General features: G+C 37.1%; 1 protein-coding gene across 2 annotated transcripts; it reads right to left on the minus strand.

The window, feature by feature from the left end:
- Positions 1-207: 207 nt before the first annotated feature.
- serpine1 (serpin peptidase inhibitor, clade E (nexin, plasminogen activator inhibitor type 1), member 1) lies at positions 208-6,491 on the minus strand. 2 transcript variants are annotated; one of them, XM_052136315.1, is made up of 9 exons: positions 6,356-6,491; positions 5,397-5,642; positions 2,604-2,828; positions 2,294-2,488; positions 1,927-2,125; positions 1,711-1,811; positions 1,506-1,592; positions 1,290-1,373; positions 208-673 (listed from the first exon to the last, which is right to left on the minus strand). In XM_052136315.1, exons 2-9 carry the CDS (start codon positions 5,635-5,637, stop codon positions 627-629), a joined length of 1,179 nt encoding a protein of 392 aa, XP_051992275.1. In that variant the 5' UTR covers positions 5,638-5,642; positions 6,356-6,491; the 3' UTR covers positions 208-626. The 2 variants fall into 2 exon arrangements, with proteins under 2 accessions (XP_051992275.1, XP_051992269.1); XM_052136309.1 differs by having other exon boundaries at positions 5,397-5,638; positions 6,356-6,442.
- Positions 6,492-23,823: the final 17,332 nt, after the last annotated feature.

Below are 23,823 nucleotides of genomic sequence, written 5' to 3' on the forward strand. Positions count from 1 at the left end.
AAGATGTCGCCAGCTTCAAAGTAACTTCATTAAAAAAATAAAATAAAAATAATAAGTAACCATGTTGCTCACTTTTATTAGAAATAGAAACAATGAACAATCTTCAGGAAAACTAGACCTCCAACAATAAATTAATATAAATGCTGTAAAATACACCTTTTAAAAAAAATATAAGCTTAATAAACATCAAATGGATCTGAATCAAACATTCTATCCCTATAAAATAAACAAAACATATATAATAATAATTTCTTCAAATTGTAAGTGCGTGTAAAACCCTCATCTTTGTTCTGCAGAGGCTTTACATTGATGTTTGTTAAATTGTACTCTTAGACCCTCAGACATATGCTGACCTTCAACAAGCCATGTTTTCTTTTTAGAGCCAAGAAGTGCCCTCCACAACAGCACTGGCCTGTGTGTGTAACCTCGTTTGTAAGTTATTATGGACGTTTTGAACTTTAAACCAGTAAAACATTACATACATGTAATTAGGGGTTTTCATTTAATTTACAGTAGGAATAGAAATCCAAGCATCTCTTGTCTTCAGTAGTATGTTGTCTGCTAATCTGTGGCAGTTTTCTTGGTCCTTCTGCTCATATGATTACTTCAGGCACATCCGTGGTTAGTTAATATTCATGAGGCTGGTTAACTTGACCCGTGAATAACAGTGCACCTGTGAAGTTAGGGATATTAACATTAAGGGAGTCAAATGACAAAATGAGAATTAATGATGAGCTGTTGATTATTATTAAAATAATTGTAAAGAAATAATTTCAACTGGTTCCTCGCTTATTACAAAAAAAAAAAAAGTTACAGTAAGGAACCTACAATTCAGTGAATGGGGCCAGTACACACTGTTTAAAAAGTATAGCCAAAATAGACATAAACATTATTCATGTAGAATGAGGGATTTATCAGCGTGACATAATTTACTAGATTACAGGGTTTACTGGTGTTACTTTGTCATGACAACGAAGCTATAATATTGGATATAACTTAACACTAAAATCACACTAACACCAAGTTAACATGTATAATGTTCACATCATGATGTGGCTATAGTTTTGAAACCATGTGTATTTATTTTGTTTACATACTGGCCCCATTCACATCTATTTGTAAGTGTCTTACTGTAACTGTGATTTTTTCTTTTTAAATATACAAGGGAGCAGTAGAAATATATTTTTTTTTTTTGTGGTAATCAACATTATGCCACAAATGCAGTCAATTGAGCTTAACTTGTATTGAACCCAGAATGTTCCTTCAAAGTGGCTGAAAGCACAACTGACCTGTAGGCTTGTGCTGAATGAGGAAATAGAATGGCCGATCCAGTGTGATCTCTTCTACAGCCATTCGAGAATAGATGACTGCCGCTGTGAAATCACAAAATATTTCTATTTAAACTATGTTTATTATAATAAACATAATAACTAAGTTTATTATAATAACTGTTAATGCTAGGGAATGTCTTTTGTAGGTTGTCATTCATTCATTATTGTCTGTACCTGTGGCAGATGAGCCTTTGGTTCCTTCTTCGTTTACCTCAATTTTGACTCTGTGTAGGACTTTGGATACACATAAAGGCTCCTCAGCTAAGTGGACAAAAAAGACAGAGATACATCTATATCCGACTCATCAAAACCGAATAAATGAATTAATTAATACCTATTCCTTAAAACTAAAAAACACCTGATAATTGCCAATACTCACTGGTAATACGAGAGAAATCTGCTTTGCTCTGGATAAAGATGTCTCCAAGACCCATTTTGCTTAGTGTGGACTTCAGGTCAATTTCTGAATCCATAGAGAACCTGAATATGTAAGTATTACAAGCACATGCATTAGACTTTCTCTGTCTTACATCTTTAACACAATATAAATTAAAAGAGAGTTTATAGAAATTATTCAAAATCCATTTGCCATTACCTTGGAATGGCCAGTTGTTTGTTAACCCTTCTCATCTCTTTTCTCCATTCAGTAATCCTGCTGCTGCTCAGCTCTTTGTTCAAAGCCAACAGAGGCACATCCCTCTCAAATGGAGTCACCAGAAGCATGCTTAATGATTCCCCTTCATAAGGCACCTCAATTACATCATAGTCCACACCATCCCCAGTCACAAAGTCACCTGGATGGAGGCAAAAGCTGATATTAACCTTTTAAAAGGGCATGAGTCTACCATAAAGCATCAGAAAATTGCTAACTGTAATCATGTGCTAAACATTAACATTTGCAGAACATTTTGCCAAACATCAGTCCATTTACCATTTACCTTACATAAATCCTTGACACTCACCATAGTTAAATTTTTTAGTAATTCTCATCATTGGAACAGACACTGCACTGCCATTGACTCTGTGGAAGAGCTGTTCCACAGTCAGTCTGGGATCAAAGGGCGTCTTCCAGACCCCATGGAAGTGAAGAGCATTCAAAAGGACTAATCGTGTCTGCTCACTCAGCACCCCAGATTGAAGAAAGTTAGGAATCATTCCTGAGAAGTGAAACAAAGCTTCAGGAAAACCCGAAATAACAGCAACTTTAATCTGAATCAGCGGTGCGCGCACACACACACACACACACACACACGCACGCACACAATCACTTACCATCAGTGTGATCAGATGTCCAGGAGTTGATCACCTGTCGGGCATTCTCAGGCTGGCTGAAGTCTACTTGTTTTGGGACGCTCTGGAAGGCTTTGGCCAGGCTGTGCCTAAAGACCTTTTCCAAGACTATTTTCCTGTCAACTATGACACCACTGGCCACCTCTACCCCCACTTCACTGGCCAGATCTCTCTGAAGAAGCCTCTGTCGCTTTGGCATTCCTCGATCTATGAAAGAGAAAGAGTTTAGAAAAACAACTTTATACATTCTTTCTCCCTTACTTTAGAAATAAAAATATATAAATAATGCATATACTGTATAAAAAGACAAACTGATTTGCTTAATTGACATCATATCATTTGAATAAGGATTCTTCGAATTTGTCCTAGTACAGCTAATCAGTTTATTTGAATGAAATATGTTTTTCTTATCAGGGTTTTGCACCATTCAGAACTGAATGAGGAATGCCAGTTCAATGCAAGTTCAATGCCTGAATTTGCATTGAGGTAGCAAAAAGGATTTAGAATTGCAATTCGCATTTGAATTTAAGGAAGTAGAATTAAAATAGAATGAAATTCAAAGAAATTAATAAGACTGTTTTTAGGTTTGTTTTTTAATAATACATTTGGTTATTCGGTATATCATGAAACATGTTATAATATTATTACATGCATAACAAATGGAGTATTTCCAGAAGCAGTGTAAAACATTCTTAGATCAGGTAAATAATGCTGAAAAAACAGTGAAAGATTTACTTGATTATTGTACTTTTTTGGTGTAAGTAATGCATCTCAATGCAGCTTTTTAATTACAACATATACAGCCTGTAGATTCTTTTTAAGTCAAACCAACAAGTTAGATTAATGCATTTATTTAAGTTTAAATTGGCCTACACAAAAAAGTTTATGTGGTTCAGTACCATTCAATCTCGCCCCAGCAGTCACTTGGGCATGGATAATATGGTTGCATTGTATGGTCATTTGCATGGTTTTACTCACATTTTTGTTCTTGATTGGGTTGTCACGTCGGTAACTTGTTTTGTGATGTCAGAATGAGTTTGTTTCTCTAATAAAATGATCAGTTTGTTGATTGTTAACATTGTCCGGTTTTATGTACCAAGGTCGAGGTTTGTGCATGGCATTTTTATGTTTTCTTTCTCTCATAAGTGTTTTGATGAGTAAATGAAGAGACATTTAACATTTGGTGCTTGCATGCAAGGCAGGCACATTAAAAACTAAGGCCTGTAAACAAAAGTAAACTTAATTAAAGCATGACATCATGGCTTCAGAGTATACAGACTTTATGGCATGTACATTTTAATTTTGACACTTCATTGTCTGGTACTTTAAAGTCCTCAAGTCTCAATGTGATATTATTGGTTTAAGACAGCAAGCACATAACTTTCCATGAAAATATGTTTATGTAAATTAGGAAGACATTGTCATAGGACTAAGTTCACAAAGTTTAAGAAATATTTGTAAAGTTAACTTAATTTAAATATGTAATATTTGATATGTACAACTAATATGCAAAAGTCATGGCAGGTTGACATTTTAAGATTACTTCTTCAGCACTGGTAGATTTTGTCATTTGTTTTGACTATAAAAACTCTTCCAGTACAGTAAGACAAAATACACATGTTAAAAATACATTCTCTGAAAAACCTAAATATCTTATACAGTGTTGTTTTAAGTATTTATTTTATATTTTTACAGATTATTTATACAAAAATGATTATCAAGAATAAGATTTATGCCCTAATATCAAAGGTCTTACTAGAAAAAAAGAAATTATGATCTAACGTGAATTTTTTTGCTAAAAAAATGTGATCGTGCCTGGTAAAATGCGTATAACATAGCTAGAAATAGCATTTTAGCTTGGCGTAAAGCTGACAATGTTCTTCTGCTCCAAACTTACTTCAAACGTACTTCTCTGTCTGCTCATATGAATGTAACACATCATAAGAAAGTGTTTCACTGCTGTTCAAATGCACTTCGGATCGCATCATTAATATGTATAAATGTTTTACATCTGAAAGAACTAAATATTAAATGAAACAAATTACAATAAAATGTTAATTAATCTCTTCAGTAATCAAACTACTTTTTGAATCTAACTGTATTCGGTACAGTTACTAATATTTTGTATTTTAAATATGTAATCCCTTCACAAGTATTTCGTTACTCCCCAACCCTACCTATGGAAATGTGTATTTCATTTATTTCACTATATGTTATATATTTTATGGACAATGGTGGAAGATCACTTCTTTTCTCAGAATGCTCTAATTTGCTCATTATATTAAACAATCAATAGATTCCAATTTTGAATCAAGTTTCATTAAGTTACTTGCAAAAAATGTGGGCTATTTCTATTGCTGTACTGAATAAGCTAAATATATTTTGATTGCTGTGTTAATTTTGTTATTATTATTATTTTATTTTTAGAGAAGTGTTATGTCTAAAAAGTTTAAAAATGTAATCATACCTACTATGGAATAAATAGGAATACTTGGTCAAACATAATAAATGTAAATATGTGTCATAAAATGCATCTTTGACTAATGAAAATCCAAGTAGTGACTGTTTTAACTGTTTTGACAGTGACTATTGAATTTGTTTTTTTATTGTAATTTGGCAAATTCTACTTAGAATTCTAATTTGGAATTCCTCATTCCAATTCCAATTCAACTTCCTGTGGGGTGTGGCCAATTCAATTCAAATTCCTACTCATGAATTGAAAGAGTTAATTCTGAAATTCTGAATTTTGTACAACCCTTGTTCTTATCCAGATACCTTGCAATGAGTAGCCCATCTTGGAGGTGAGCATTTGAAGGGTGCTACCATAGGCACCTAGTTGAGCCAAGCCAAGCACCGAGGAGATGCCAAAGGGAGAAAGAGCCAGGTTTCTGTCCGGAGAAGACTGGATGGCTTCAGAGAAGACCCGTAGCCCAAAATCTGTCTGTTGCTCCTGAATGAGGTTGCACAAGCTTGTCCCACAAAGGGCAGAGATGACCAACATAATCAGGTACAGCATTCTGACTAGTGAGGAATAGAGAAGAGATGACAGCTGTGTTAATCTATATGAGAAATGGCAAGTGAAGGCAGTGAAGGATATTATTTTAGGATCATTTCTGCATTTCAGCTTGCTCACTAATTGTATTGAAATGTAAAGAGTGTAGTGCATTGTTGTGTAAAGATGACTTTATATACTGCAGGTCTTAAATGCAACAACAGCATGTCCCTGGTTACATCACTGCAAGGCTTCAAAGTCCACCCAAAAAAAAAAACCTGTGTCATATATTCACTTTCACTTGGGGGTGTGTTTCCTCCCCCATGTGCTAGACGCTGCCTAGACACAACACCCACTGTTCAAACGCAGTATTATGTGGTCTTTGTTTATCGATCTTCTTTATGAGGGCCTCACATGTTTATCTGCAGGTTACTAGTACACATAACATAGTTTTTGACATGATCAAATTAAACTGTTCTCCCAAACTGAAGGCTAGAATTGTGCTGTCAATGTTACTCAGGTCAACAATGAATGATAACTAAAAATGACATTACATTTCAAAAACAGTGAGAAATCCAGTTACAAATACAGTTTTGCCCATACTGTTCAGATCAAAATGTGTGCTTGACCCATCTGGATTATATGTATTCTATTAAGAGGAACAAAACCTTCCAAAAACGTTATCAAAACTTTTAATGGTTTAGTCATTCTTCATCAACTATCATAAGGCATACATGTTTACCTGAAAGATGTTATCCTTTAGAAGAGCTTCTAGAAAAGATTTATCTTGCCGTTGTGTGTTCTTCCTATGCTGTGCAAATAAAGAGCAGCGTTGAGTCTCTCTGCTGCTATTTAAAGGTCTTGATACCGCCCCTTTTGGCACCCATGTATTCACTAACGGAAGTTATGAAGTCATCCTTGTCTGCCTTTTCAGTCCCCCTCAACCCCTCTTTCACACAAAAAAAAGAAAATACTTTTTTTTTTTATCCTGTCTCTGTTGTCTTTTTGTTTCCTTTTTACCAGACTGTCTGTTGGACAGTTAAGTCATAAGTTTAGTCTAAGGGAGCAGACACTGCCAGTTTTGAATGGTCTTAATGGCACCTCAGTCATTAAAGCTTAATGAAAGCTTATTAATTTAACAAAACTCACATTTAATTGTCAGGTTGTAATGTGTACTTTTGCCAGACTAGATACAGTAAGTGAGGTTTAAAACAAGAAATAACATGATAAAATTATCTGAACAAATAAAACATGCAATTCTATAGTCTTACATTAATTAATATTACACAATAACACACCCACAAGAATAGAACATGTACGAGCAGGGACAAAGAATTACATAAGACAACCATCCTTCTAGCAAAGCTAAATAATGATACTGACAGGACTTTACAGGTTCAATACAAGTTAAGCTTAATCACCAGCATGTGACAATGTTGATTTAAAAAAAAAAAAAAAAAAAAAGAAAAAAAAAATTATATAATATTTTGAGTTGTCCATCCTTTATTAAAGAAAAGCATGTGGTTAAAGCAAGGTTCTTACAATTTAAGTGAATTGGGCAAGTCCATAATCTTTAAAATACATACCGTTTCTAAAGTTCAGCCACTAGATGTAAACATCATACATGTTAACATGATTTTTGAGAGACAATCCCTCACTAACATTATCTATATAAAGTGTTATCACTTCCAAGTACCTTACTGTAACTGTCACGCTGTGCTGGCATTGGCAATGATGAAGACGATGACGTAAAGCTTTACATATGTGAAATCCAAAACCCTAACTATGTACAGAACATAGATTTAAACTAGACTAAAACTAGACTTAGCAAACAAGGTTACATTAACATTTAATACTTGGCAATGGACAAAGGCAAGCATGAGGCTTAAATACATGACGTGGGAGAACAAGACAAACAAGTTAACCAATGAACAGACAGAACTATAAACAAGATAACAAGACCATAAAGATCCAGAAAGACTGTAAAACTAGGTTTCTCACCTGGAGCAATTAAGAATATTTGGCACAGCCATTGACTCAATTATGGGACAAATGACACAGACATCACAGCACCCTATTTGGGTCTACAGACAACACATTCCATCGCACATGCTCATAAAGAAGGCAACATTCTCTAAGTGGACCTATAAGGAATAGCTTGGTGTCTAGGAACAGAAGGACGAGAGTCATGGGAAAACTAGAAAAAGAGATTAGATCACTTTGAGCTATGTTCCAAGTCACATTAATTTATAATGGTATGAGCTTTGTCATCGAGGCTAAATGTTCTTAGGGAATCCAGAGGTTCAGACTGAATGAGAAAAAAAGACTATTACTAAAAAAAGGGCAAAAAAGAAGTACTTCATGTAAAGAATTTTAAAGTACTCACCCACTCTTTACTGGAATACAACATCTGTCTCCTTAGCAACTAACTGTAAAGCAAGTGAGGACTTTAAAGTACCAGACAATGAAGTGTCAAAATTAAAATGTACATGCCATAAAGTCTGTATACTCTGAAACCATGATGTCATGCTTTAATTAAGTTTACTTTTGTTTACAGGCCTTAGTTTTTAATGTGCCTGCCTTGCATGCAAGCACCAAATGTTAAATGTCTCTTCTAACTGTTGATTAGCAAAGAGTAACTCTCTATACACACACAAGTATCTTGTGAATTTACACTTTATTTCTCACGCTTACATAAGCTAAATTCTACTCTAAAGAGTAGCCCACTGTCATATTTAATTAAAAGCTTTATTGTGACGGAAAACTGATATGCTACAGTAATGTTTTACTTTTAATCTCCTCCTAATCATTCTAAACTGTCAAATGGTCATGTCAACTGTGCCTCAGCTCCAGTAAACTTTGTAGTTGTGAATGGAAAATTGGACTCACAGCTCTCAAAGGAAACACCCACTCCAGATCCCAGTTTAATGAATGAACATGGGTATTCAAATAGCTATGTGGCACTGTAACCATAGGCAACCAACCAAGTATGTTCTGGAAAAGGAGCAAATCCAAACAACATTTTAGAAGACTATATGTTTGTAAAGAGATTAATGGGAAAGGAGGAGGCGAGAACCGGCTTGACAATATAAATAACATTTTAATAAGGAACTTAAACAAAAAGACAAACACACACAGGTGTTGGACAGCTGCCCTTAAATCAATCACAATCTCTCTCTCTCTCACTGCAGCTTCCAGTTGGCCTTTATCCCTCTCTGAGACTTGATTAGCCTGATTAGGGGCCGGGTGTGTAGCATCACGACCCGGCCCCACCCGGTCACAATGCTTTTATGCAATATTAAAAAATCCTCTTCCCTGGAAGGGTAAAACTGAGAAAGCTGATGATGTAACTACAAGTGAGATGTTACTAAAAAAAGTTGTTTTACTAGTTCCCCGTCTGTCGTTCACTTCAACGTTGTGTCGAATGAAGCGACACTAGGGGACTTCTTTAAAGGCCTCGGTTACCTATTAACTTGAGAAAAGGCCAATGTGAAATTGGCAGACAGAATTTCCATGTCCCTCCCCTGGACATACGGGTATAAAAGGAGGGAATCGTGTCATTCAGATTTCTTCTTCGGAGCCGAGCGGTTGTGCGATCAACGAGCTGAGGTCACTTACTGTTCCACTCACCTCTGCAGAGCTTACGCTGTTGGATCTACGGCGCATTTCAGCGGCTTTCACCTTCTCTGCACGGCAGTGCAGCTTTGCCTCTGGGCGCTTCGACAGCGCTGCTGAAAGTGTTATTTTCTCTAAATAAGCAACACACAGCTGGCGTTGAACATCCTTTTCAGGACGCTTATTTATAAAGATACCCTTCCGCCCCCGTGTAGTTCCTGGATGAGGTTGATTTCTCTCGGCTTCTGACGGTCATAGTAGCTGCCTCACATTCCTGAGCTGCAATCACACACAAGTAGCATTTTATGAATGGTTCATGTTCTCTGTGCGAGAACATAACTATGGCAACGTTGCGGTCGCGGATTTCTTTCCTCCGAGAGAAAGCCACTTCAGCCGCCAGATCTCTCAGTGGTCCTCTTGGGCCTTCAGAGACCCCCCTTTGAGCCAATAGACTCAGTTGAGCTCAAGGCCCTCTCCTTGAGGAGAGAGAGAGATTGAGATTGGCCCTCTCCAGACCGGTGGTAGGTCTGATCACTGACAATGATGAAACAGCCTACAGAGTGGAGGTGCTCACTCTGACATGCTTGTGTCAGGAGCACAACCTCTCCCTTAATGTCAGTAAAACCAAGGAGCTTGTGATGGACTTCAGGAAGAAAGACAAAGAACACAGCCCCATCACCATTAATGGAGCACGGGTGGAGAGAGTCAGCCGTTTCAAGTTCCTCTGTGTCCACATTACTGAGGAATTCACATGGTCCGTCCAAACTGAGGCCGTTGTGAAGAAGGCTCACCAGCGCCTTTTCTTCCTGAGATGGCTGTGGAAGTTTGGAATAAAACACCACATCCTCACATGGTTCTACACCAGTACTGTAGAGAGCATCCTGACTGGCTGCATCACCGCCTGGTATGGCAATAGCACCGCCCACAACCGCAAAGACCTGCAAAGGGTGGTGCGAACTGCCAATAACATCATCGTAAGCGTGAGCTTCCCTCCCTCCAGAATATATATAACAGGCGGTGTGTGAAAAAAGCTCGGAGGATCATCAGAGACTCCAGCCACCCGAGTCATGGTCTGCTCTCACTGCTACCATCAGGCAGGCGGTATCGCAGTATCAGGACCCGCATCAGCCGACTACATGACAGCTTCTTCCCCAAAGAAATCAGACTTTTGAACAATTGATCTCTCACGATCAACAATCAGCACTGCACTTTATTAATATAACTACTGCATATATATATATATTATATACTCTTATTTATTTATTTTTATTGTATGTGTATTCTATATTATGTGTATTGTTTACTGTACATTGTATATTATTACTATTGTGTTTTGTAAGTATATGTTCATTTGATATGTAAATTGTGTTTTGTAAATATGTTGTTTATTGTAAATTGGTATATGTCTCCTCACTGTCATGACTGCTATGTTGCTCGCAACTGCACACAAGACTTTCACCAACTGTTGCACTTGTGTACATTGTAGTGTGACAATAAAGTGATTTGATTTGATTTGATTGAAGATGGCCCTCCTGATAGCGCTAGCTTCCATCAAGAGGGTTGGGGACCTGCAAGCGTTCTCTGTCAGCAACACTTGCCTGGAGTTCGGTCCAGCAGATACTCACGCCATCCTAAGACGGCGACCGAGCTACATGCCCAAGGTTCCTACGACCCCCTACAGGGACCAGGTCGTGAACCTGCACCTGCGTATCTATTTGGACCGCACACAGAGCTTTAGGTGTTCTGATCAGCTCTTTGTCTGCTTCGGCATATGCCGGAATGGGAACGCTGTCTCAAAACAGAGGTTAGCTCACTGGGTCGTTGACACAATCTCCTTGGCTTACCAGACTCAGGCTGTGCCCTTGCGGGTTTGAGCACACTCGACGAGAAGGGTGTCATCCTCGTGGGGATTGTGATGTCAGTCTTATTTGACCTTTTCATTTGACCATAAATTGTAACATTGTTTAATTCCAATGTCAGGGAGCTCATATAAACAGTCAAAAATTATTTTAATATTTTGTTTGTGGTCATTATGACTAATAACTGATAAACTACAGTATAGCTGGACAGAGGGCGATAGACAGCAGATGTAGTAAAGAACTATGGGAACATTAAAAATTGATTGTTGGACCATTAAAAATTGTAGGTTGCGTGAGGGACAGTAGATAGAGCAGCTCATGATGTCACAGATCCACCAGACTCCCTCTCTCACGCCACACTCTGCTACCTTTGCCTCACCGTCAGTCACCCGCTTTCACTCGCCTGAGTTTTAATGATGCACACCTGCAGCTCATCGTCACCCTGTTTGGACTTGCACTTAAACCTCACACTTAGTCAGCATCTGGCCTTGTTGAAGGATACTAGGAATCACCTTTCACTCTGCTTCAAAGAAAAGTACTTTGTGTGTTAACTTGATGATAGCTCTGGATGATAAGTGACTTTGAGAACTCCGCGTTAGCATTATATCCCTAAATACTGACCTGCTCCTCAGTTTATGGATGTGGCCAGTCTGAAACCCGGTTTGAAGTTAATGTTTCCTGTTTTGTCAAAGATTGTACCTGAAATGCAGACCTGTGGATCCTAGAGGTGATTGGCCTATGTTCTCCGGTTTGACGAAAGTCTGTGTTGAGAAGACTGTATACTTGCCTGAATCCTCACCTCACACTACTTACCTGTTTCCTCTTGTGTACTGTTTAAAAAACTCCTGCACTTGGTTTCATCTCCAGTTCCAATTCAAACTTTATGAATATATTGTGCTGCTGTGACGGCAAACAGGAAATGACGGAAACGACATGTTCTTTCCAGATGTCCGCATTGTGTTCACTCTTATTTGACACATCTTCTGAACTTCTCTTTTTTTTTTTATTTACCATTTTTATTGATTCCATTCAACAAATCAAATAAACAATAGAAAATTTAATTTTATAAAATTAAACCCTTCCCCACCGGATTACCTTGCCAAGCTCCTCCAAGGTTAGCTCAGAATCAAGAGAATATATTTGCACAGTCGTCAGTTTAGGAAGTTCTAATGGTTCTACAAAGTTTCTAATATCCTCATCAGTAGACGAAGACACGTAACTATAGAGATCAAGATCAAATTCTTTAAAAGCATCATTAATATCAATGGCTGAGGAAAATAATTCACCACCAGCAGATTTCACTGAGGGAATGGTAGAAAAAGACACTCTCTGTTTTATATATCTAGTCAGAGTTTCCCTGCTTTGTCCCTCGACTCAAAGTATGACCGTCTTGCTCTGAATAGCCAAAACTCCACCTTCTGTGACAACATAGTATTATATCTATTTCAATCGAGTCAATTCTCTGAGGCCATTCAATGACATTCAGCGCTTCGCCACAGGAACCCTGTGAGCTCGCTCGATTTTCAGTTTATGGCCTGCAATGTCGAGCAGATTCAGAAAGAGCCCATACAGGAAATTCAACATATCTGTCCCTCTGCAACGACCTTCTTCAGCATCACCAACATATAACTAATGCGCATGCACTTTAGTGACTTTATTGACAGGAGATGTCTGTATCTAAAAGGTGATTGGCTCTTTTACCTGTAAGGCGGCAATTCCTTTCAACATTCGTTGACCGTTGGGCACTAGAGCGTCTTGATTGGGTGATCCAATTTCTCCCATTCTTTTAAATAGAATTAAATTGTCTCTGCTAAATAGTCTCTGCAGACTCAGGCAGTTGTTAGGCTAAATTAGACAGTTATACGGGGCCTCGTTGTGGCTCAAGAGAGAAGGGAGTAATTCTGCTGAGCAATAACGGACACAATCTATTCTATTGGTTGTGTGGTGAAGGTGCTGTTTCTGTTGTAAATAGTTGTTTAGTTATTCATAGTCATTTTTTGTTCATTTGTATTGTTATTTGTTGTTAATTTTGTACACGTTTTTTGCATTTTGTGTAGTTAATTTATTCCAGTTTTCATTTATAATATTCTATTTAGTTGTATTTTGACTGTATTATGGTGTCATTCTACTGGGGCTTCCCAGTACGATTTCGCTTAGAGCCCCCATATGCTTACCAATGGCCTTGGGCAAAAAGCAATACAGATTGGGTAATCAAAGCCAGATGGTTTTAAAAATAAAGTGAAAATGTGATTATCTTGGGCCCTCTTTTATCATAGAGGATGAGTAAGGGGATGAGTAAGAGGAAAAGGCTAAGGAATAGTATTCCGTGACCCATCATCACTTGCATTGTTCACTATTAATCCACTGAGAAAGGGATGATTTGCATTTTCAAAAGAAATGTGAACTTTAATAAAAAATTAATTGTTTCTAATTAATTAGAAAATATCTAAAGTCCGCTTTGCATTTGGAATGTGACGTTTACTCATAATTTTTTTTTTTTTAACATACTTAATGAAACATTCTAATATTGGTTCATTAATTATCATTAGAAATTAGTTCACAGTGCAATAAAATAGCACTAAGATGCAAATACACTGAAACAACTCAATTTATCACAATATTTGATCTTTACATAATCTTTTTATTTACCATTAAAAGGCTAATCTCCGGTTTCTTTTTTTAAGTCTTGAAGATTTCTATATTTTATATTTAAAAAACATATTTGCAAAATTTTAAACCTGGAAAGTAATCAACCACAAATCCAGTTAATGTAACGATGCTAGCAAGGACAAAGACGAAGGAGCAAAGGACCCAAGTGCAGTTTATTTAAATAAACGTGAAACCAAAAACCCTAACAATAAATGAGGACAAAAACCTGGACTGGACTGGACTGGACTGGACTGGACTGGACTGGACTGGACTGGACTGGACTGACAACAAAGTTACACAAAACATCAATACTAGACGATGGACAATGGTAGACAACGGGCTTAAATACATGACATGGGGAAACATAAACCAATGATCAAACAGAACACTTAACTAATAACCTTAAACCAATGACAGACTAGAACTAATAAAACAATAAACCAATGAAAACAAGACACATGAACATGGAGGGAAACGTGAAATCACATGACAAGGGAAACAGGAACTAGAACTAGAAAATAAAAGACATGAAATCAAGACATGAACAAAACACATCTAAACATGACAGTTAATCACAAATGAAGGTTTTATGATCTCAGCAAGCATATTGATATTTTAGTACAATGACTGCATTTGAAGCACAAAGCTCTTGCCAAATAAGATAAGGCACAGGATATGACCAATGAAGAGAGAGTGTAGCACTGGACAAAAACATATCCTGTGTTTCACCCCTGAGCTTAAAGAGTCACATCACATTAGCAAATCCATGTCTAACAAAACTTAGAGAGTGGACAAACATGAACAAAGGGTAAACAAGAAAGTTGAACCATAACTTACCCTTATTATCTTTTTCCCCAAAATGACAAGTTTACCTAGATAGGTGATAGTAGTTGACAGAAAGTGTGAATTTTCTTTAAAGTACAGACAATAACAGAGATAATACCATAATTATTTTACACAGAAATGATTCACCATTGGAAAATGCCCCTGCTATGTAACAAGATACAAAACGTTGTGTCTTGGTTTAAAAAAGTAAAACCTATTACACAAGTAAATTACAGTGATTATTTACCACGCTGTCACAGACTGCAGTATCCGTGGTGTTTTGTGGAGGGGATTAATTTATTCACATTTGGGATTAGACCCTGGCTCAAACATGTATGGATGAATTCCACCAGTTGTCATTTTTTTAACCATCCAAAGTTTTCAAAACATGCCCACATGTGCTTAATGGCAGAGGCATTTACACTTATTCCACATGCAAAGATGTTACCCAGTCACAGCAGTGGGCATAAACTGAAGTCTTCAACATGTCCCAAAAAATGGAGTGTTTGAATCAAAGGCACAAAAACTGGATAGAAAATGACCAATTACTCCTAAATTATGACTACTTTTAATGAGAAAAAAAATCACACTAGCATTATAAGTAAGGAATTATGAAATAAAAAAAAAGTCAAATTCATGTCACCTTTAATGTTTCTCAGCTGAGAAATTATGAACATGAATATTTTGCTCAGTTCTTCAAAATACATATTTAATTTAACTGTATTTGTGTCCTAAGCAGTTGTACCAAGAATAGTGCCTTTAAACTAAAGCAAGCCCAAGTCGACTATGGCCAGGAGCTGCTTTACCAGTCACAGAAATATGGTAAAAGAAATATCAGGCCTTTTTACACTGGCGACCAAAAGTTTGGAATAATGTACAGATTTTGCTCTTATGGAAGTAAATTGGAACTTTTATTCACCAAGGTGGCATTCAACTGATCACAATGTATAATCAGGACATTAATAACATGGAAAATTACTATTATAATTTGAAAAACAACTTCTTAAACTACTTCAAATAGTTATTCTCAAAAAATCCTCCATGTGCAGCAATGACAACTTTGCAGATCCTTGTTATTCTAGCTGTCAGTTTGTCCAGATACTCAGGGGACATTTCACCCCACACTTCCTGCAGCACTTGTCATAGATGTGATTCTTGTCGAGCACTTCTCAATCACCTTACAGTCTAGCTGATCCCACAAAAGCTCAATGGGGTTAAGATCCATAACACTGTTTTCCAATTATCTGTTGTCCAATGTCTGTTCTTTGCCCACTCAAAACATTTTTGCCCACTCTAATCTTTTATTTTTGTTTCTCTGCTTCAAAGGTGGCTTTTTCTTTGCAATTCTTCCCATAAGGCCTGCACCCCTGAGTCTTCTCTTTACTGTTGTACATGAAACTGGTGTTGAGCGGGTAGAATTCAATGAAGCTGTCAGCTGAGGACATGTGAGGCGTCTATTTCTCAAACTAGAGACTCTGATGTACTTATCCTCTTGTTTAGTTGTACATCTGATCTTCCACATCTCTTTCTGTCCTTGTTAGAGCCAGTTGTCCTTTGTCTTTGAAGACTGTAGTGTACACATTTGTATGAAATCTTCATTTTTTGGGGGCAATTTCAAGCATTGTGTAGCCTTCATTCCTCAAAACAATGATTGACTGACGAGTTTCTTTTTTGACCTAATATTGATCTTAAGACATTCCAGTCTATTGCATACTGTGGCAATTCAAAAACAAAGACAATGTTAAGCTTAATTTAACAAATCAAATAGCTTGCAGCTGTGTTTGATATGATGGCAAGTGATTTTCTAGCACCAAATTAGCAATTTAGCATGATTACTAAAGGATAATGTGTTGGAGTGATGGCTGATGGAAATGGGGCCTGTCTGGATTTGATCAAAATGTACTTTTTTCAAATAGTGATGGTGCTGTTTTTTACATCAGTAATGTCCTGACTATACTTTGATCAGTTCAATGCCACTTTGATGTATTAAAGTAAAAATGTCCTTCCAAAACAGCTAAATCTGTACATTATTCCAAAGCCAGTGTATTTACTGGCAGTTAACAATAGGCTTTTTTGTTGAAGGTTGCATAACTGAAGCCAAAACATGACAAAGCAATTATATCTGGCAAACCAAATATAGTACAAGATAAACATCTCACTCCCACAGTCTTAGAGGAAAATAAATAGTCTCCATATTTAAGAAATTATCCAGCTGCAGTCATAGAGTTGAAAGTCTTGAGAGCCACAACTTGAGTCAATCTGTTTTGTGGCTGCTCTGCCAAGAAGAGGTTGTTGTTTCTGTCAGAGTACAAATTGTGGACAGAACGTTCTCAACATCTGCACGCAAAACCAGCACATATATTGGTACATCTTTACAAAAAAGAAATAAGAAAATAAAAAGTAACTGTCTAGTGTGCTTACTGTATGAGCAGGCCCCAATAGCAAAACAGTCCAGGAGACATGCTTTTTGATCTGCTGTTTGTGGTGTTCTTATCTTCACTTAACTTGACACTACGTGATTCCCCATATTCACTGTTTGAGATGGTTAATCTAGTGTTCATCAGTCTGGAGAAGAAAACAGCATAAAACAGGAGCCCACCATTGACTCATGCTTACTTTTGTCACACTTGGAGTGTGGTTCCAAATGAATCATCTGCAGGACAGGGGAGTGTGAAAAATGTGGGTTTTCCTGTGGCAAAGCAATATGACCATTACTTTAAGCATGAATATAGTACTTGGGCATTAAGCAAACTCTGCCCAAGCCCTCCTTAATATGGCTTTAGAGTCATTTTTCCACCTGTAGAATTGTGAAAGTACACATTATGCACACTTAGACACAGTTTATAGTGTAATGTACAAAAATAAGTTATTTGTGCTTTTCTGTTCATTTTAAATTCATGTTTTCATATCATTTTCATAGAAGGGTTGTGATTGGTTCTTGTTTGCCTGCAAAAATGTAAGGTGGCTTCGTCTTTTCATTTTGTACATCGGGCATATTCCAAATAAAAAATAAATAAAAAATCACTCCATACTAAAGATATTTACTATTAAACTATACATTATAGTATAGATTATATGTACTTAAACTGTTGAAAAACTGAACTTGAATATGATAAACTTTTTCTATGTATGGAAATGTATTTTGATATAGCATGCTCATTATCCATTTATAAGAAGTGCTTACTACTAACAAAGAGCAGTGTATAGTCAAGCAGTATATAACTTACAAACAAGCTTTAATTAGTTTAATGCATGTTTTATTTCTGTGCTTGGTTGTTAAATTCATTTAAAGAGGGTAGCTTTGTTCAGGACCTTATTTGAACTATATTTGCTCATATTTTCCCAGTGCGCCAAGAATGTATAGAACCACACTGATTTACAGAGGGCATTCAGATGTCACTGTCAGACTTGCTATTTCACACCTACAAAAAGCCAACAACTTTTCTACTTAGCCAGCTCTCTCTTGTAATACTCTATACTATTAATCTAATTATATTGTGATATGTGCTATAGCACTGAATAGCATTTGGGAAATTGATAAAAATAGCCCATGATGAGTAGCTACCCTAAAATGTGATGCATTGAAGTCATGACACCACACTAGAGTCTGTGTTCCACAGATTGTGGTACATGGGATGTTACATCACTGATAAAACCATTGGCTTTGGGTAAGATTAGTAAAACAAATGGGGGAAGAATTTAGAGCATGTTATTAAAAACATCTGGAAGTAACTTAGATGTTTCCTAAGATTTCTTTCCCGACAAAGAATTAACCTAAAGGAATCTTCTTTTAGAAAATGATACACTAAAAATATATATTTTAGCCTATTTTTAAGATTTAAAAACTTACATTTCATAACAAAATTCCATCAAATTGAAATATGTATTTTTAAACCAAATTAAATGAATAAAACTTAAAATATAGGGTTTTTTTTAATTGAAGATTACTCAATTCATTTTTATAAAATTTTGTTATGAAATTAAAATCATTTTATAATGGAAGAATTTAGTGAACCTACGTTTACTTACAAAATATTTTTGCTTATTTGAAAGTTTTACACATTTCAGTTTCATTACAAAATTCCTTCAAATTGAATTGGGTAATTTTTAACCAAATTAAATAAATATTTAATAATACTCATTTTAATCTGAAGGAATTTTATTATGAAATTGAAATGCCTTTGCGTGAATTTAAAAGTTGTTAGAACATTATAGCTCCCGGAATAAAACGTCATATGAAAACTACAACACAAACATACATTTCTGTACAGTTGAGATTTTTACAAAACAGGTTTTAACATTACAGAAACCTCTTTCCAAAGACTCCCTCTTATTTTAATATGCGTAGTCACCCTATTGAAAAATAAAACTACATTACCAAAACGTCTTTTATAAGCAAAGGGGACATTATAACTGAAATAAACCCATATGAACTGATCGAATCTAAATCAGAATCGAATCGAGAGCTTGTGAATCGGAATCTAATTGATTCGGGAAATCTGTTTCAATACCCAGACCTATTGGTTTCCATTACAGATAATTTGTCCCTAATGGTGTTCACTACTAGACAAAGCATACCACCAAAGAAGCCAACACATCTACCAGTAGAGCCAGAGGGACCATTATAGTTTCCATTAAAACCAATACAACTCCCATTATAACTATAATTTCTGTGAAGGTTTCTTTTGTGTGTTTCAGCAGTGCAATCAGCCTAATGCATGACATTTTGTTGGATAATTCATTACTGGCATTAAAGACTGTACATTGATGATTGTGTCACTATTTTAATGAAATAATACAATATAAAAAGACCAGTTCCATGTTGAATCTGGTCCCTTTCTTCTGTTCTTCAGAAAGAACAGTGCATCAGTGATTCAACTGTATGTCATAATGAAAGCAGGACAATGAAATTCCTGAGAAATGTGGTTGAATGAATAATATGTGATCTTCAGTTGTTTTATATGTGGTCTTTAGTTAGAGAACCCTGTGGGCCCCATTTCTGAGATGGGGGAATCAGTGAAAGTTATTAATTTGGTAAGAACTATATGAGTCAGGATTTTGTGTATCTTGTTCCAGCTATAAGTGCATACTTAATCGTGATTTCAACAGCTCCCAAGTTTTCCATTACCAGTGCTTCACATATGATTTATGTCCCACACATGTTATGTTGCAGTGAATAACTTTCAAGAGACTTAATCAGAACAAAACCTTCTGCCTACACGTGGTTATTCAGTGTGTGCCGTCATGTGGTTGAATCATTATTCGCTGTGTTGCATTATTAGCATTAGCGTTCTGAAACTGTTACTGGTACACTTCCGATTAATATATTAGATGAAAACTGTCAGACAGCATTCGCTAATGAAAGAGATTTAACACTAGAATTGCTATATTGAGAAAGTGTTGGTTCGGCTGGGTAACTCATAGCCATTATAAGAGTTATGACCATACCTACCAACATCGGATTGTGAAAAAAATAAATGAGTAAATGCTTTTTGAGTTATTATTAATAAAAAGTTTATATCCTTACTTATATGCCGAGAACTTTTCTGACCCATGACTTCTAAAAAAATATTTTCTTTTTTTATCTTCTTTATCTCGTTTATGTATACATCTGTGTTGGTTTATATGTACTTTTTACGTTTTGTTTTCTTCTTCACCTGTACTTGTCTTTATGACTCAGTGATTCTATTCATACATTGTTGGATCTGTGTAATTTTGTTCATCTTATTGAACATTGATTTTGAACCTTCTGTTTTTCAATAAATTATTTTTGTTTCTTTGAGTTTTAGCACAATATGTTGACTTTTCAGACCGTCCCTTACCCACCATATAAAATATTCCCTCTTATATCAATGTTAAATTAGCATTGATTAACACAATCTGAGGGTATTCCAGAAAGCAAACCCTGACATAAACCCTGAACTCTCGGTTGATTAACCCAAAACTTGCTTACTCGATGTATGTGTGTTCCAGAACTCCTGCGCCAGGTTAATTCTCTCAACCGTTTGAAACTCATTTTGTGCACGTTCTCGGTGAACTCAGAAAGGCATTCTCAGCAGATTGCCGAATTCTCGAGTCACCATGGAAACTGATGCAAATGTTGCATTCACATACAACGCAAATTTGTTTTTGAGTTTGACCGCTGCATTAAATGAGTGTTTATAAACGCGAACCCGCGAGTATTCCCCTTCTCTTCCGGAAAAGGACAGGAGGACATCTTCTACGACAACTTATCTTTCCGCCACAAACCATGGCCGATATCACAACGATTACTCCTCTGTATCTCTTGTGGAAGTCCAGTTGACATTGTGCTATACAATCCCACACACCGCTACAACCATTTTCTCATCCATTTTTCCTGATTTCTTCTGCTACTATGTCAGTACCTCAGTGACATCCGGACAATCACAATGCTGATAGGCTTTCGAGACAACGCGTCATGCGGATATTTCGCTGGAGTTGAAAAATTTCAATGTGAACGCACTATAAGAAGAAAGACGCGCTATATTTCAATGATGCAGAACATAACGTTTTATTGACTGCATCGGTTTAGGACAGAGTTTGCATGACATAAATTATAGTAAATCATTGCGTGCAATTTTTAATTCATAAAATTAAAGTTTTACCATACATATAAAAGCTTAATTTGTTGGCACTGAATTTCATTATAAGTATTAGCATTGATATTCTATTAATATTATGATATTAGGCTATAGGTTTTTATATATTTTATTTTAAGATTAATTTATTATATTTACCATGGTCTGTGCACGCTAATTTTATTTTACTGTGTGTCATGTGAACTGATTGCAATTCCTTTATTTTTAATACCATTTGATGGTACACAGTTTAACATTGGGTTTTCCGCTACAGTCCATTAGCCTATGTGCTGATGTATAATTGTCATTAAGCTGTTGCATGGATAACATAATGGCTTAAAGTTTCATTTTTACTGCGCTCAGTAGTCTAACACTGCTTGACAATGTAATTTTGAAATAACCAATCAAATCGATGAAGGCGGGACTCTAATGGGGCTTTTCCACTGCACGGAACAACTCGACTGGTCTCATTTTTGGGGGGTTTTCCACTGTGGTTAGTACCTGGTACCTAGTATTTTTTTTAGTACCACCTTGGTCGAGGTTCCAAGCGAGCTGAGACGATACAAAATGTTACATCAAAACCCTGCAGATCACTGATTGGTTAGAGAGAATCATAAAGTTAACTACAGCGATAGCAGTATCATTTGTTCACACAACTTTCGAATTGTAAAAAGATATGACTGTGCGCAAAACCACACTGTGGTCAATAAACGAGGTGCAGACGTTCCTCTTGTTAGCGACAAACAAAACGGAAAAGTCTTTCAGGAAGTGTCTCATCTGTTGGCCGCAGAGCTGAGACATGGCTACCACCAGACCTACCAACAGTGTTGGGAAAAGTAAAAAAAAAAACTTAAAAGTGACTACAGAACCATCAAGGAAATGTGGAAGTGGTTCAACCAAATGGACGCTATCTAACCGGCGAGCAATGGGAGGGAGAGTGCCCAGGACTCTCGACTGGAGTCCAAGATGGAGGATGGTACGTTAACTCTATACTCTGCTTGAAAGCTTCACTTTATTTAGTTGACCAATTACTGGAAAACATGCTTCTAAAACAACCAGGCCAATTTAACTGTTACACTTGTGCAAAATAACCATGCAACAACTGCTTTATGCAGAACAATGAGCTAACAGCTAGCGGTCGTGTTATTGTTTATTGTTTTGTGTCACGTTTAAGATGATGTCACGGCAGTAGAGGCGGCACAACTATGATGATAAGCCTATAATCCCAACCCCATTGAGGCAGCAATAAACTGCAGTGGAAATGCAAGCTCAGAAAAGTAAAGTGAATAGAGTCAATTCGAGTCAAACCGTAATGTGCAGTGGAAAAGTGCCATAAGCAGACGCTAAGCAGGAACCTTGTGGATTATTCCAGTGCCACATATCAGTATCCGCAGATCAGGTTAAGACTGTTTGTGTCATATATATAAACTCATCAAAAAAGAAATGTCCCTTTTTCAGGACATTGTATTTTAAAGATAATTTTGTAAAAATATAAATAACTTTACAGATCTTTATTGCAAAAGGTTTAAACAACATTTTCCATGATTGTTCAATGAAACATAATCAATTAATGAACATGCACCTGTGGAACGGTAATTAAGACAATAACAGCTTACAGACGTTAGGCAATAATGGTCACAGTTATAAAAACTTAGAACATTAAAGAGACCTTTCTACTAACTCTGAAAAACTCCAAAAGAAAGATGCCCAGGGTCCCTGCTCATCTGCATGAACGTGCCTTATGCATAATGCACGCAGGCAAGAGGATTGCAGATGTGACCACGGTGATAAATTGCAATGTCCGTACAGGGAGACAGGAAGGACAGCTGATTGTCCTTGCTGTGGCAGACTACGTGTAACAACACCTGCCCAGGATTGGTACATCCGAATATCACACCTGCGGGACAGGTACAGGATGTCAACAACATCTGCCCGAGTTACACCAGGAATTCCTCCATCCGTGCCCAGACTGTCTGCAACAGGCTGAGAGAGGCTGGCCTGTTGTAAGGCAGGTCCTCAGACACCACCGGAAACAACGTTGCCTATGGGCACAAGCCCACCTTCGCTGGACCAGACAGGACTGGCAAAAAGTGCTCTTCACTGACGAGTTGCAGTTTTGTCTCACCAGGGGTGATGGTTGGACTTCCATTTATAGTCGAGGGAATGAGCATTACACCGAGGCCTGTACTCTGGTGGGGATCAATTCGGAGGTGAAGGGTCCGTCATGGTCTGGGGTAGTGTGTCACAGCATCATCCGACTGAGCTTGTTGACATTGCAGGCAATCTGTGCGTTACAGGGAAGACATCCTCCTCCCTCATGATGTACCTTTCCTGCAGGCTCATCTTGACATGACCCTCCAGCATGGCAATGCCACCAGCCAAACTGCTCGTTCTGTGCATGATTTCCTGCAAGACAGGACTGTCAGTGTTCTGCCATGGCCAGCCAAGAGCCCGGATCTCAATCCCATTGAGCATGTCTGGGACTTGTTGGATCAGAGGGTGAGGGCTAGGGACATTCCTTCCAGAAATGTCCAGGAACTTGCAAGTGTTTTGGTGGAAGAGTGGAGTAACATTTGTGTTGCCGGTGGAGAGAGTCAGTAGTTTCAAGTTCCTCGGTGTCCACTGAGGAACTCACATGGTCCGTCCACACTGAGGCCGTTGAG

Source organism: Xyrauchen texanus, chromosome 1, assembly GCF_025860055.1.
Source record: "Xyrauchen texanus isolate HMW12.3.18 chromosome 1, RBS_HiC_50CHRs, whole genome shotgun sequence".
In the NCBI taxonomy this organism is placed as follows: Eukaryota; Metazoa; Chordata; class Actinopteri; order Cypriniformes; family Catostomidae; genus Xyrauchen; species Xyrauchen texanus.

Bases quoted from the DNA above. Each gene is read 5' to 3' on its own strand.
- serpine1 (XM_052136315.1), bottom strand. From the start codon at position 5,637: ATGCTGTACCTGATTATGTTGGTCATCTCTGCCCTTTGTGGGACAAGC. The intron at 2,126-2,293 runs GTGAGTGTCAAG...GCCTCCATCCAG, and splicing joins TACTAAAAAATTTAACTATG to GTGACTTTGTGACTGGGGAT. The intron at 1,374-1,505 runs GTACAGACAATA...GTGATTTCACAG, and splicing joins CAAAGGCTCATCTGCCACAG to CGGCAGTCATCTATTCTCGA.